At 36.7% G+C, this 16,390-nt stretch overlaps 1 protein-coding gene and 1 pseudogene across 1 annotated transcript; one reads left to right on the forward strand and one right to left on the reverse strand.

Annotated features, from left to right (window-relative positions):
* Positions 1 to 1,074: 1,074 nt before the first annotated feature.
* LOC129357380 (trypsin-like) lies at positions 1,075 to 2,631 on the reverse strand. The gene is made up of 5 exons (XM_055026673.1): positions 2,562 to 2,631; positions 2,191 to 2,353; positions 1,773 to 2,053; positions 1,543 to 1,679; positions 1,075 to 1,435 (listed from the first exon to the last, which is right to left on the reverse strand). The coding sequence occupies exons 1-5, from the start codon at positions 2,596 to 2,598 to the stop codon at positions 1,289 to 1,291; spliced, it is 765 nt and encodes a 254-aa protein (XP_054882648.1). The 5' UTR covers positions 2,599 to 2,631; the 3' UTR covers positions 1,075 to 1,288.
* A 4,668-nt stretch (positions 2,632 to 7,299) lies between these two features.
* On the forward strand, positions 7,300 to 14,971 carry LOC129357381 (N-alpha-acetyltransferase 35, NatC auxiliary subunit-like; annotated as a pseudogene).
* Positions 14,972 to 16,390: the final 1,419 nt, after the last annotated feature.

Here is a 16,390-nt window from a genome sequence, read left to right on the forward strand (position 1 = left end):
CAATATGAAAAACAGCTAAGCCTCCATTCAGTGTCTTTATCCTTGCAGGACACAGGCTGGTGTCTTATCTCCAGCAGTCACTGGGTGAGAGGCGGGGTACAGAGACTGGCTGCCATTCCATCACAGAGCAACCATGGTCTGTGGAAGCATCCACAGGGAGAACATGCAACACTCCAATGCTGTACAACCACAGGTTAGATCAGAATCAGAGACCTTGTTATTTCCTCCTCCATCAGACAGACCAATAAACGGGCTATTTATAATGCAGAAAGTTAAGGCCTTGCAGAGAATCATGTCGAACCGCAGAGGTTGCCTGTACTTCAGAGCCCTCTGCTGGCTAAAGTGTGCTACAGCAATCATTCTGATCTCTTGACACCCGTGACAGTATTTCACACCCTGAAACCCAACAAAGGTATGCACATAACTGAGCTCTCAGCTAGTCGGGTAACCATTACACGTGTCGACACATTGTCAAATCTTCTAATTTTTAGCAACATGGACATGCTCTAAATTTAGTCCAGATAGTGCCAGGCCTTCAAATGTGTTCAATGAAATGTCATAGTCTCTTAAAGAAGGAAATAGATTTCCTGTGCTTCCTGTAGATTTATTAGCACATAAACAGAATGATCCATATTTCACAACTGAGAGACTGAACTTCTAACATCAGAGAAGGAATGCATCTAAAAGTTGCAGGACAGTAACTCTCAAACACTGGAGTTGGACACCTCTGCTCAAGTAAAACCTTCTGTTTTTTAGATTTCCCTAGGTCTATACTGCAAACACTCAGGTGTTGTGTTGGAATGTTTTCCTTTTCCCCCGTTACCTGTAAGTCGTGTTCATAGTGTTGGGATTGAGACAAGGCATCCTGCTCTGCTCCATGGTAGGTTGAGCTGAGCTAGTATTTAAAAATGTGGGGAAATGAATTGTATGATGTGACACTGGATATTAGAAAGAGTTTGACGCTCCAGTTTGAAAACTGGAAGTGAAACTCAAACATGATAATGGTTTTTCAGTTATGGAAATGAGACCTTGAATGTTCAGATAGCAGACAGATAGCACACCGCAGACAAAGCATGAAGTTATGATAGTTCTATCTTTTTATTTATGGAGATGAATGATGGGAAAATGGGCAGCTGGACAAAAGTACTGTATTTTACTATGGTCTTAACTCATACTTTTGAAATATTTATCTAAGATTACAGGCTATAGTTTGACTAATAAGCACAAAGAATAGGTAAATATGATAGTCATTTTAATGATTAAATAAGGAATATCTGGAAAGTATTCATCAGTTTTCCTTCATTGTTTTGCCAATCCACTCCATGTACTGGCAGATGTCCAGCATTACAATGGAGTTAGCACATGTATCCGCAGGCTGGCTAACAATAATTCCTTGCAGATATCCTTCGTACTCCACAGCTGAGCCTGCATCGCCCTGAGACACAGAAATCAGAGGCAGGATGGTTTTACATGTGGAACAGTGTCAAAAAACAAAGCTACAGTATTAAATATGTATATGTATCAGTGAAATGGTTGTCTTACAAAGCAGGTCTCCACTCCAGGTAAGAAGCCACAGATTGTAGATTCACCGTTGCTGTATTTTCTGTCAGGTTTATCTTTCTCTCCACACTCAGAGATCTCTGTGGTGGCACATCTGACCTCACCAACCGGTTTACCGCCTGATAAAAACAAAAATCCTGAAATGTCATTTCCTTCACTAAAAATAAATTGTTTCATTTATGACTATATTTTTTTTTTTTAAATATTCCTACCTTTTGCCTTTGCTCCCATTCCTCCAATCTGCACTTTTGCTCTTGGCTCTAGCTTGGTGCATTCTCCTGAAGGGAGGCTGATGGTGGGAAGTTTGACTGACATATCCTCATTCAGCTGGATGAGCATAATGTCATGGGGATTTCCTTCTTCATCTTTGAAGGTGTGCTGCTGTTTGGCCGGAATAGTTTGTTGGAGTTTTTTGGATTTGCCTTTTAACCAAGAGACAGTTTTTGTAAAAAAGGACACATCATTGTTTATGCCGAGCTTCACTGTGACTGTCCTGCAAAAAAAAACAAAAACAAAATTGTAGTGAAATTAGTGGATGCTCAAACTGTCACATCAAACACACTGCTGCAAAGTCAGTAATTCAAAAAAATAAAATAAAGCGCAAATAGAAGAGATCTGCGGATGTCTTACTGCTCTGCACAGTGAGAAGCTGTGATGACCCAGCGGGGATTGAGCAGAGCGCCTGCACAGGACTTCCCGCCCTGAGCGGACTCTATCTGGACATGGTACTGGCGATCCTTGTCACAGGATCTACTCCCAAGAATCCTCTTCTCAATAGTGTTTGATGCAGCACCTGAAAAGGAAGAAACAACAGCCATCCAGCGTGCTGCAAGTATCAAACACACAAAGCAGAATGTCTACCGAACAACTTTCAGCCGAGGTCTAAGGCCACTTTTTTGCCTGTAAGCTGCTGGTAACTTCAATTTCCTGAGGGAGTCTTCCCAAGGGATCAATAAAGTACAAGTCTAAGTCTAAGTAGCTGGAGAAGGAAAAAAACTCACCTGCAACCAGCAAAAGGAGTACAAAGCAATGCTCCATCGTGGTTCTTGATGAGGATCACCTCTGGTGTCTGACTGACGCTCTGTCTTTTATAGGCCTTATCAGCGTCTGGGGGACTTTTTTTTTTCTTTTTGCCATAGGCTAGCCTGGTTAGGCAGCCAATTACAAGTTCCCCTAAAACCTGTTTTATCATGGTGCATCAGTCAAATGAACTTAACAGCACAGAAGATAAATGGACGAATGGATGTGTTAAATGAACAGTAGCAACATTTTAGCAACAGGAAACAAATGAGGACAACCTCGTTCTAAAAGAAGTTCCTGTAAAGGTCACAGTAAATTTTGTCCTGTTGTGTGGTACATTTTATGTCATTATTATAGCTGTGAAGCTTGTCAAAACGTATATATTCTTCAAATTTATGACTGCTCGTCCCCTCTTCCTGTCACCATCTGTACTGTTGATGTTAACCACCAGCTTGATTTCCTCTTTTGTCAGAATAAATACAATGAACCTGAATGTGTCGGCCATGAAATCAACCTACTGGACCGATGAACAAAAAAGTGTTACATACATTCAAAAAATTTTAATACCTAGTCATATGCAATAAATTAAAATATATTTTCTAATTAAGTTTGTCAGATTAAACAAATTTTAAAAATAGCCTTATAGCAAGAGTTAAACCAACTTTTCATATATATCCAAGTAAAAGTTACTATATGACATAGTATTTTATTTTGCAGAGAACTGTATGTGTGAGTTTCCAGAGTTCAATAAACCTATTATTCATGCAGCAGCATAAAGTTCACACTTTATCCCTCTAGCCTAAATTTATTGCTGCATCTGGCCAAAGGAGGGTCAGAGTTGATGGAAAGTAAAACTACTCGGAGAGTTGTTTACTTAAAATGTGAATCAAATGAAGATCAGTTCACTCCCAAGTTAAATTAAAGTTAGAACTTTCAGAGATGAATGAAATCGAGAGCAAAAAGCGTAGCTGACAATTTATGGCTGTGAGTACACTGTTAAATACTGCTAAAATATATCCCTGTAGACCTTTTGAGAAGTAGGCTTTCAGTTCATAGTCCCACTTGCTGAGCTTGAATTTTTTAAACTGAAAAAGCAATGAGCTAGCAAATTTTCTTTGTACACCTTGCTTTGCATTTGAACTAACTATCACTAAAATACTGTGGTACATTTTTATCTGAACGCACGCGTAGATAATTATTCAAATGTTTTTTGACCCAATAGATTGTGTGCTTTCACATTGCCATTAAAAGTTGGAATTTTGCTCAGGCAAAATCCCATAAAAGGTAAACGAGTTCAGTTATTCTGATGATGAAACATGTTGCATTTGCTAGTTATAGGATATTCCTCTTTGACAATCTAAATAAAATGTTTGGTTTTTTTCAGACATCATTAAGAAGAACAACGTAGTGTGAATGAAAAGCAAAGTTAAACTAAAATGGTGGGGAAAAAAAACTGAAAACTTCCCTTCGAATTGAAGACAGACCAACTAAAATGGAAAAACTTCTAATCTAATGATCAAATGTTGGGTAATCAGTGAAGGCATATGGTTAATTATGTTTCTTGCTATCAGCGGAAAGACCTCAAAATGTTACAAGAACATATTCGCTGGTCAAATAGAAACGATGCAAATAATTGTGGAATGATGGAAGGAAAAATATCATTTTTGGTCATGAGAAATAGCACAAAAACCAATACTAATAAAACATTTTTTATTCAACTCTATTGTAAATAAAACAACATGATTATTTAAATCTTTCATTTTAGAAGTAAAATGATGTCATAGCAACAAATCAAAACAAAAAAATAAAACACATTTTCTTTTAAGGTTAGCACATTTGCATTTTAGAAAACTGTCTTTTTTATTTATTTTTTAAATACAGATAAAGTATTTGAAGATCACAATTAAACTGTCTAATGTCTAAACTTTACATTAACAGACAGTAGTAAAATATGTAAAAGCAGAAAGAAAACAAAAAAATCTTGTACTCGAGGATTTTCATTGGCAGTTTTCCATCAAGGCTGACATTAAATAATTCTGGTAAAAATTATTACATTACAGCTTTCTGCTTGTTAGCAGGTACGTTACTTTGTGATTCCAGCTAAACTGCTTGACATTTTTCTTGAAACTGTGGCAACTCCTTACTTCGGATTATGGAAATAAACAAAGCTGCTTAATGAATTAACAGATCTCCAGTTTGCTAGGGTTTTGTGTCAGATCTTATTATTCAGCATAATAAAATGACAAAATTTTAACACTATGAAGTTTGTGAGTCCAAAAATGCTGCAAAAAGGTTTAGATAACAAAGAAACCTATGAGTTTATTTACATTTACAACATTTTTGGAGTTTTGTTCTGTATTTCAAAATGTCACTAGAAAGTGTGCATTTCCCATGAAAATGCAAGTGTGAACGCTGAATGCGTTTGGTAAAAATGGCAAAAGCGTTTGAAGCCAACTATTGAAGATTTGCAGAAAGGTAAGAACTAGTTCATGCAGTGTGAAAAACCCATGTAAAAGCCAAAATTAGCTAAAAAGCTAAAACTAGCTAAAATACTAACGATGGCATCTAGGCTACCACCAGCATGTCTGCCTAGGAAGAGAGGCAGACATGGAAAAGTGGCACTTCCACTCGCAGGTGCAGGAGTCATGTGGGGGAGGAGGGAGTGACGAACATGAGGAGCAGATAGTCAGAGAAGCTTTTGCCTGGCAAAACGATGTGAAATACCTAGTCATATGCAATAAATTAAAATATATTTTCTAATTAAGTTTGTCAGATTAAACAAATCTTTTAAAAATAGCCTTATAGCAAGAGTTAAACCAACTTTTCATATATATCCAAGTAAAAGTTACTATATGACATAGTATTTTATTTTGCAGAGAACTGTATGTGTGAGTTTCCAGAGTTCAATAAACCTATTATTCATGCAGCAGCATAAAGTTCACACTTTATCCCTCTAGCCTAAATTTATTGCTGCATCTGGCCAAAGGAGGGTCAGAGTTGATGGAAAGTAAAACTACTCGGAGAGTTGTTTACTTAAAATGTGAATCAAATGAAGATCAGTTCACTCCCAAGTTAAATTAAAGTTAGAACTTTCAGAGATGAATGAAATCGAGAGCAAAAAGCGTAGCTGACAATTTATGGCTGTGAGTACACTGTTAAATACTGCTAAAATATATCCCTGTAGACCTTTTGAGAAGTAGGCTTTCAGTTCATAGTCCCACTTGCTGAGCTTGAATTTTTTAAACTGAAAAAGCAATGAGCTAGCAAATTTTCTTTGTACACCTTGCTTTGCATTTGAACTAACTGTATCACTAAAATACTGTGGTACATTTTTATCTGAACGCACGCGTAGATAATTATTCAAATGTTTTTTGACCCAATAGATTGTGTGCTTTCACATTGCCATTGAAAGTTGGAATTTTGCTCAGGCAAAATCCCATAAAAGGTAAACGAGTTCAGTTATTCTGATGATGAAACATGTTGCATTTGCTAGTTATAGGATATTCCTCTTTGACAATCTAAATAAAATGTTTGGTTTTTTTTCAGACATCATTAAGAAGAACAACGTAGTATGAATGAAAAGCAAAGTTAAACTAAAATGGTGGAGAAAAAAAACTGAAAACTTCCCTTCGAATTGAAGACAGACCAACTAAAATGGAAAAACTTCTAATCTAATGATGAAATGTTGGGTAATCAGTGAAGGCATATGGTTAATTATGTTTCTTGCTATCAGCAGAAAGACCTCAAAATGTTACAAGAACATATTCGCTGGTCAAAATAGAACGATGCAAATAATTGTGGAATGATGGAAGAAAAAATATCATTTTTGGTCATGAGAAATAGCACAAAAACCAATACTAATAAAACATTTTTTATTCAACTCTATTGTAAATAAAACAACATGATTATTTAAATCTTTCATTTTAGAAGTAAAATGATGTCATAGCAACAAATCAAAAAAAAAAAAAATAAAACATTTTCTTTTAAGGTTAGCACATTTGCATTTTAGAAAACTGTCTTTTTTATTTATTTTTTAAATACAGATAAAGTATTTGAACATCACAATTAAACTGTCTAATGTCTAAACTTAACATTAACAGACAATAGTAAAATATGTAAAAGCAGAAAGAAAACAAAAAAATCTTGTACTCGAGGATTTTCATTGGCAGTTCTCCATCAAGGCTGACATTAAATAATTCTGGTAAAAATTATTACATTACAGCTCTCTGCTTGTTAGCAGGTATGTTACTTTGTGATTCCAGCTAAACTGCTTGACATTTTTCTTGAAACTGTGGCAACTCCTTACTTCGGATTATGGAAATAAACAAAGCTGCTTAATGAATTAACAGATCTCAGTGTGCTAGGGTTTTGTGTCAGATCTTATTATTCAGCATAATAAAATGACAAAATTTTAACACTATGAAGTTTGTGAGTCCAAAAATGCTGCAAAAAGGTGTAGATAACAAGAAACCTATGAGTTTATTTACATTTACAACATTTTTGGAGTTTTTGTTCTGTATTTCAAAATGTCACTAGAAAGTGTGCATTTCCCATGAAAATGCAAGTGTGAACGCTGAATGCGTTTGGTAAAAATGGCAAAAGCGTTTGAAGCCAACTATTGAAGATTTGCAGAAAGGTAAGAACTAGTTCATGCAGTGTGAAAAACCCATGTAAAAGCCAAAATTAGCTAAAAAGCTAAAACTAGCTAAAATACTAACGATGGCATCTAGGCTACCACCAGCATGTCTGCCTAGGAGAGAGGCAGACATGGAAAAGTGGCACTTCCAGTCGCAGGTGGAGAGGAGTCATGTGGGGGAGGAGGGAGTGACGAACATGAGGAGCAGACAGTCAGAGAAGCTTTTGCCTGGCAAAACGATGTGAAATAATATCTGCAAACAAATGTTGGCTATCATTCCACCACCATTTCTGAGATAACATTTGTTTGGAGGCATCGTTTAGCACGGTGACTATAAAAACCATGTCACATGCAGTATGAAAAAAAAGCAACAAGAAAAGCTCAAAATATTCCCAGGTGTTAAACTGACCAACTTCAAAATGGCCACTGCCTTTGTGTCCTCCATGACAGTCCTGAAACTGGATGATTGATTGCCATTAATAGGCCGGACCGAAATCATCCACTGTGAAACACAACGGACAGTGAAACTGGTCCTTGTTTTTATATTTTTTAAAGTTACTTGTTTTAATTTCAGTCTAGGATAATTAAGAAGCATTTAAACAATTAAAAATCCCCAAATTAGCGTGACATTTATTCTAATAAGAATATATACAAAGTTTTTGTACTTATAAAAACTTGTAAAACTATAAAAACATAAAATCCAGTGTTCAGACATTGTGTGTTTTTACATGCGTTTACCTAGATAACATGGCTGGAGGGTCACTCGTTGGCACAGACCGTCTTCACCTGCCTGTATGTACATAACCCCGACCTCATTGAGGAGCCAGCACTCAAAGCCTTTGCCCTGGGTTTACTAAAAGTGTGTGACATCGCACGAGAAAGTAAACAAGGCAGCTGTGTTTGAAGAGGTGAGCTGTTTTACCTCTCGTGCTCATTGTGGGGATAAATGTTAGAGAAAGCTACAGGTATGAAGTCTAGTCAGCCTTGAGGAATGTATTCTAAGTCACTCATTAACACCGCTGTGGTGCATTACATCTCCACTGGAGCTCCTCATTGAAGAGTAGGCCCAACTGCGACTGTACTTGGCAGCTTCCAGGTGTGAATGTGTAAATAACTGAATGTGGTCAGGCCACTACCTCCGAGAAAAATGATCCCTTGATAAATTTCAAGATTCCTGTGCAGGAAATTTAGTATGGGATTTGATTACTGCATGTTTCAGGTATTTACTAATACAGGAAAAAAATAGGAGTGTAGAAAAATACTCATATTTTCATTCCCATTGAATAAATGTTGTCTTTGCTCCTTAATTTTTTTCATTTTTATATTTTTACCTCCTTTGTCTTCTAATTTTTTCTCTTGTTTCCATATTTTCGTCCTTAAGTTTTTCTTGCGTGGTCCTTTCTTCCTGATCTCCCTCCTCTTTTGCCCTTCTTTCCTTATTTCCATCCATCTTCCCAGTTTCTTGCTTTTTTCCAAGTTTCAAAATGTTTAGCCACTGAAGAAAGAAACTAAATTAAGATACAAATTGGTTAATTAATTTTAATGTGTTATACTGTTTGAGAAGAGAGATGATTTGAAACATTTTAATTTCATTAATGTTTAATTAATGATTTTTAACTCATGTTTTCTATAGGAGGATTTCCAGGCGATGACTTATGGGTTCAAGATGGCCAATAACATCACTGACCTGCGGGTGACAGGTGCTTATTTGTTGTATGTTGTAAACATGTGCAGTGTGTTCAGATAAATAAGATGTTTCTTTCTCTCATGCTGATCTTTTGTAGGCATGCTCAAAGACGTGGAAGACGAGTTACAGAGGAAAGTCAAGGTATTTTACTTTTACTGCAGCCGATTTTCATATTTAGGATCACTAGATCAAGTGAGAAAAAAAAAGACATCAGAATGTTTTAAGTGGCCTTGGGAATCAAACATTAACATTTGCTTAGCTTCTTTCTTAATATGTTTGAAAATTTGAAACTCCTTGGTATCTGAGGAAATCCATTTCGCCTATCATTTTCAAACGTGCGTTTTCTTTTTTTTGTCAGTGTATGTTTTCGGTGTCACTCTGTCTATTTCGTAAGCTCTACTGCTGATCCAGTAGACTTCCCGTCTCCAATGTCACTGGTGGCTCTTTGAAGAAACAATTGTTTTTTGTTTACATGCACAATACATGATGTCCACTCCGCAATCATGTAAATGAAAAAATTTGATCTAATATTGACGATAGGGAGACTACAGCCAAATAATTGCATTATGTGTGTGGGGCAAGTTGAGCCAGCGTATTGTTAAATGGATCAACTTTCGACTTTATTTGCTACACTTATCTTCAGTTTATGACCTCATGTTGTAGCTCATACATATTACAATTGACATACGAAACTAATTTTAAAATATTTCTGAAATGCAATTCTTATAAAACTTATAAATTCACTTTTAAAACTGAAAAACAGTTTTTGCGAAACAGAAGACGAACCGCTTTACCCATAAGGTTCTTACTTTCAAAAACGTTGACAAATGATGCCTTCTCATTTATTTGGTTACATCATCAATGTTTTTTCATTTTGTTATTTTATTTTTTTTACCATTTTAGAGAAACAAGGGTGGTTATGCGTTGACTCAATTAAGCCCAATGTCCCCTGCTTTCTATGTCCTGATATATGTTGCTTCTCCTCGCAGAGCACACGCAGCCGGCAAGGCGAGCAGAGAAACCCAGAAGTTGAGCTGGAAGTGAGTTTACTGTGTTATACATATTTAGTATAGATTTTCTTTTAGCACATTTAGCTGTGCTACCTTCTGATGGGTGTGGGATTGCATGCAGTGAATCATATTGCCCCATTGTTGTTAATCTAATAGCTTTACACTTTTGCATATATCTCACATATTGTTTGCTATCTCATTTGTGGTCCTGTGAAATTCAAATGAGCTTTAAAACTGGTTTGAAATTTTCAGTAGCTTTGTTGTAATAAATATGGGAAATGAAATTGTCCTGAACATTAAAAATCATGTTCGTTGTTAATTTAAAGTAAGAAATACATGCCAGGAAAACACTAACATCTTGTGTATTTTCATTTTTTTTTGTAGCACCAGCAGTGTCTGGCACTTTTCAACAGAATCAAGTTTACACGCCTGCTGCTGACTGCTCTGATTGCCTTCACCAAGAAAGAGGTAAGGTGCAAACAAAGAAACGTGCAAGACCAGGAAAACAGCCACATACAATTCAGAAGCACACAGACTGGAACATTAAATATCATTGACAACTGATTTGGGCAATTCAAAACCTGATCAGATTGTTATAAAACCAATGGAAAAGTCTAATAACTAAACAGAATCTGAATAAGACATTTATTCCTGTAAATAAATAAATAAGCTTTTTTTAGGTTGAAAACATAGAAATGCACAACCAGATGTGAATGAAAGAAAAACTTATTGTAATTGTATATTTACCAGACCAGCTCAGTGAGTGAGGCCCAGAAGCTTGTAGCTCAGGCAGCTGACCTCCTGCCACCCATTCATTCCAGCATCCAGTATGGCATCCAATCCCAAAATGACACCACAAAAGGAGGTAACACACACCTTGAAACCACCAAGTCAAGCTTAAGCTTTGATATTGAAATCATTTACAAGCTTTAAGTAAACTGTGCATGAAGTTATGTATAAATTATTTGCATTTTTGTGTTCTAGATTTTTTTTATTTAGCCAATATTGTTTTTATCTTGCTCCATTCTACCAGATTTGATCTTTACAAGCTTTTTTCAGGTTTTTAGTAAAAAAAAAAAAAAAAAATGATGAACTTGTTTGTGTGTGAAAATGTCAGACCACCCATCATGATGGGCTTTGAGCCTCTAGTGACCAACGCTGCTGCCACCTACCTTTCCTCGCTACGCCAAGATCATCAAGAGGGAGGACATGGTGGCTTACTTCAGCAAGCTCATAGAACGCATCAAGACGGTTTGTGATGTGGTCAACACCACAAACCTACACGGCATTCTGGTAAACACAGTACAATAAGCTACTTCAGAACACAAAATGTTCTATTCCGTTTTGTTCATAACTTTCTTTCAGTAAAAAACACAGAAAAAGATTGTTTTTGTCACTATTTTTCAAATGATTCTTAGTTATTTATTCTTGGCTTCTCTGGAAACCGTCCTGTAAATATGGTTTCCGGGATGTTTTGTGATGAAGGAGCTCTGACTCTTGTTTTTTCAGGACTTCTTTTGTGAATTCAGTGAGCAGTCACCCTGTGTGCTCTCCAGATCTCTTCTCCAGGTATGAAAATACGAGTCTCCTCTTTTGTCCTCACAGCTAGTGTTGAAAACATACCTAAAAAAGGATTTAACAAAATTTCTCCAAACTGAACTTATTGGATCTCATTTTGTAATTTCTTATGTACTTTTTGAACTAGAACAGGTTTTTTTTCAGTCATTTGACGACAAGCAATTATTTCCTTTTGAAATTGGCATGAGTATCAAGAAATTTGAGAACCAGGTCTTTTACCTACTCTTGAAATTGGGAAAGACAAGTGTATTCTGTTCAGATAAGACAGATGAGTATTGAGCTTCATTATTGAAGCTCAATACATTTTTCTTGTGGCCACTTTACTGGGAGGAGACATGGCATTATGTATGACATTAATAATCGAACTAATAATCTTTCTGAGGTTTGTATCATGGAAATGTCCAGTTGTGTCATTAGGTGGACTTAGTTGCTACATAAATATGTTGCTATTTGATTGCAAAATATGTATGTAGATGATTAAAAACCTACATACAAATTTTGTATTTGTATGTAAATATATATAACCCCATGACTAATGAATTATTGGTGGGGTTCCTCATGGTTCTGTACATGGGCCACTTTAAAACTAGAGCACCACCCACGTGTTGTGGCAATCACTGAATCCATATTTTATAAATTAACATATTTAAAGCTCACATAGCTGACTTCTTTGCCTGGACTTTTCTAAACGATAAAAGATATAATAATCTTGGTGTAGGAAAACTTCTGACTTTAAAGAAAGTCACAAAACATGTTTTTTTTTTTTTTGTTTTGTTTATTTCCGTAATGCTTTGGCATTTGGCAAACACAAATGATATTGATAATCCTAAGTGACCTGAAACAGGAAATGTTTCATCTGATTTAATGTGAAGAAGGTGAGGAAAAAATGTAAGTTTGTTTATTTTTTGTTTTGTTTTGAAGTGCATGTAAGTCTCTTCTTTTCAGACGACGTTCCTGATAGACAATAAGAAAGTGTTTGGCACTTACCTGATGCAGGACATGATTAAAGATGCCCTGAGATACTTTGTTAGTCCACCAGTCCTCTCCTACAAGTAAGTTTTTGTTAAATGTAGGGTATTATCATCATTACAATATTATAATTAGTAGATTATGCGTAATGTGTACAGTCTTTGCTTCTATCAGCAACTTAGCTGCCTTTAAGGTTAGAATTAATGTTGTCTTTAGTAAATAATGTGATTTTTGTGTCCAGATGTTGTCTCTCCAACAACCACCAGGCTAAGGACTACATCGACTCCTTTGTTACTCACTGCTCCAGGGTACATTCTAGACATTCAAATTTGTGCATTGATGTACTTCCTGGGATTTTAGAACATTAGCTTAGATCATTAGTGCGGTTACCGGGAGCTGTGCCTCGTGAGATGTGATTATTACATATCAACTGCTACGGTTTCATAACACCTCCACTGAAACCTGCTGTTTTCCGGTGCAGCCTTTCTGCAACCTCATCCAGATCCACGGACACAACCGAGCGCGGCAGAGAGACAAACTGGGCCACATTCTTGAAGAGTTTGCTACGCTACAGGATGAGGTGAGATTCAGTCATTGTACAGGTTAAACAAAATATCAGTGATTTGTTGTGCATATCACAAGCTAGATTAGCTTGGGGAGTTTAGGTGCTTTATAAGATGTTCATTTTTTTGTGCTTTCAGGCTGAGAAGGTGGATGCAGCACTGCACAGCTTACTGATGAAATTGGAGCCTCAACGGCAACATTTGGCCTGTCTCGGCACCTGGATCCTGTATCATAACCTGAGAATCATGATCCAGTATCTCTTGAGTGGTTTTGAACTGGAGCTTTACAGCATGCATGAATACTATTACATCTACTGGTCGGTGCTAATGTATTATTTTTAATTTGGCTATATCTAAAGAAAAAAAAATATATGAACTAATCAACTGTTTTTGTTTTTGTTTGTTTTGTGGTTGTAGGTACTTGTCAGAGTTCCTCTATGCATGGCTAATGTCGACACTAAGCAGAGCTGACTCCTCTCAGATGGCAGAAGAGCGGATTCTGGAGGAACAGCTGAAAGGACGGAGCAGCAAAAAGACCAAGAAGAAGAAGAAAGGTGCAGTTTTCAGTCTAACCTAAGCATGATTCGGAATATTAGGTTTCCATGTGGAAGTGACATGAGGCTCCAGAGCACTGAAACTGCTTTATTGTGCTTTGCAGTTCGCCCCCTTGGCAAAGAGATCACCATGAGTCAAGCATACCAGAATATGTGTGCTGGCATATACAAGGTAGGAAACAATAAATTATGTTTTTGACACCCTTCAATTTGTCCATGTCCTTCCTCATTCTCTTCTGTCAGACCATGGTAGCTTTGGATATGGACGGAAAGGTGCGAAAGCCCCAGTTTGAGCTGGACAGCGAACAAGTCCGCTACGAGCATCGCTTTGCTCCCTTCAACAGTGTAGTTACTCCCCCGCCTGTGCACTACATCCAGTTTAAGGTAAAGTCAGTGTGTGACCTATTCAGCAGTCCGCCTATCCTACCGCAAACCGTTTTATTTTGTTTTCTTCCCATCTCCAGGAAATGTCGGATCTGAAAAAGTACAATCCTCCACCAGGTTCTGCAGACCTTTACCTGGCTGCCAGCAAACACTTCCAGCAGGCCAAGATTATCCTAGAAAGTGTGCCAAACCCAGACGCTGAGGTCAGGAAGTCAATCTGTTGTTCATCTGTTATGGTGGAACATTTTTCAGTTTTTGCAAGCTCTAAAAGCAGATAAATATTAAAGTATCAGTAAATAATTCAGTTTCTACAGTAATGAAATTTGATGCCTAGAAGAATCAGAAGTATTTTAAATAAAAATACCTGGTGGCTTAAAATGTTTTTGATCAAACATTAATCCCTATTGCCAATCTATGAGTGCAATTATTATCCTGTTGGAATGACAACACATTTATTTCTTCTCTATTATTTATGGCTATCAGTATCAAATAATAAATTATTGATGGCAGGTAAAACGCATACTGAAAGTGGCCAAGCCCAACATAGTAGTGATGAAGCTTCTAGCCGGGGGCCACAAGAAGGAAACAAAGGTAACACGATTTATTTACAATGAAAACATCTTAGATCTATTTTAAAATGTAGACTAGTTTATGTTTTTAAAAAGAAAGCAGTCTGTTTTCTGTCAAGTAAGTTTTTAGCTGTTATGCATCAGCTGTACTTTATTGGAGTGTGATAAATTTTATTTTCCTGTATCTCCAGGTGCTGCCAGAGTTTGATTTCTCCGCTCACAAATATTTCCCTATTGTCAAGATAATTTGAATCCCACAGTCTGGCACCAGAAGGACTCAAACACCCTGACCTAGTCCATGTTGGAACGATAGTAAAATCACCCAGCTGTAACATCACATAGAGCTGTGTCTTGTCTTCTATTTCTGACTTTACTGAGGTTTTTTTTTTGTTTTGTTTTTGTTTCATTATCCCATTAAAAAGCATCTTCTGAACACTGGGATTAATGTGTGTATATCTTCATTAAATCTCTGTTTTAATGTTGGTGATCGTGTCGAGTCAAATGAAAGCATGAGTTTTTACACTGAAAAACTTAGCTTCATAATCATATTAAGGACAACAATTATTTAGTCTGCTCATAAAAACATTCACAGATAAGGTGGGGGAGTTTATTTTCTAGCTGTAACCTATGCAATAAGTCTCTGACTAATTCTTAATGTGTAAAAAAATAACTGTGGTTATAGTTTCTGTTTTTAGCTCCATTTGTGTCATTTCTGGAACTATTTTGTGAAATGAGATATTTTTACAGTAACTTGAGAACTGACCTTGAGTGTCATGGCCCCATATTGACCTTGAATATTAAATTCAGTTCAAAAGATCTTGTTTGGCTGACCGTCCTGTTGACTTTACTGTACAACTGTCAAGTTAGTCTCCAGTTCTCTCCATAATGACATTTCTGTATTAAAAAATATTTTTTGGTGGACTAGGTGTACTGTTAGGTATACTAACCTATCTCTTAAGTTTATTCAGTAAGCTTAAGAGAAATTGGTCACTCGGTGTATATAATTTATCTAATATTTGACATTCATGTATATACTACTAGAAAAAGTAAACACACTGTTTTCTGTCACACATTTCAGATCATCACACAAATATCGGTCAAAGACAACATAAGTAAATACAAAAATAAAGTTTCAACTCATTAAATTAAAGTTACTCAAACTCAGCTGGGAAAAAATAATTGCCTTCTAAATCTAATAATTAATGTCAGCAACATCTGAGTTTTTACTGATCCAAGTTTGAGAATTAACTTGTTTAAGATTACACTACTGTATCTGAACTAGATTTGAGCCTTACCTTCACTAACATTGACCTTAACTGAGGCAGGTGGGACTATTTACATCTGTCAAAAAAGAATTAACATAAGGGTCTGTAACAGTAAGATGCATGTTAATGTGAGGAACTGCACCCCTCCGCTCAACCTCCTTTCATTGAGAGGGCCCAACACACTTCTTGCTCAGAAAGGTTAACACTTACCCAGCTATCTGCGCCTGAGGTACTTAAACCCCAAGTCTGCAGTGTTCACCTCTGAGAATCTGTTGAGCTGGTTATCAGGGAAACTCGCCTGAAAGGCAATCCACATGTTTGGCATTAATCGGACTAAAGCTTTGATCAATATGAAAAACAGCTAAGCCTCCATTCAGTGTCTTTATCCTTGCAGGACACAGGCTGGTGTCTTATCTCCAGCAGTCACTGGTGAGAGGCGGGGTACAGAGACTGGCTGCCATTCCATCACAGAGCAACCATGGTCTGTGGAAGCATCCACAGGGAGAACATGCAACACTCCAATGCTGTACAACCACAGGTTAGATCAGAATCAGAGACCTTCTTGTTATTTCCTCCTCCATCAGACAGACCAATA

Source organism: Poeciliopsis prolifica, unplaced genomic scaffold (genome assembly GCF_027474105.1).
Source record: "Poeciliopsis prolifica strain line A6 unplaced genomic scaffold, Auburn_PproV2 SCAFFOLD251, whole genome shotgun sequence".
NCBI classification, from domain to species: domain Eukaryota; kingdom Metazoa; phylum Chordata; class Actinopteri; order Cyprinodontiformes; family Poeciliidae; genus Poeciliopsis; species Poeciliopsis prolifica.

What these genes read in the sequence shown, in the direction of transcription:
- LOC129357380 (XM_055026673.1), bottom strand. Translation starts at nt 2,598, where the DNA reads ATGGAGCATTGCTTTGTACTCCTTTTGCTGGTTGCAG. An exon ending in AATGGGAGCAAAGGCAAAAG is followed by an intron (nt 1,680 to 1,772) that starts GTAGGAATATTT and finishes TGTTTTTATCAG; the next exon opens with GCGGTAAACCGGTTGGTGAG. An exon ending in CTGGAGTGGAGACCTGCTTT is followed by an intron (nt 1,436 to 1,542) that starts GTAAGACAACCA and finishes TCTGTGTCTCAG; the next exon opens with GGCGATGCAGGCTCAGCTGT.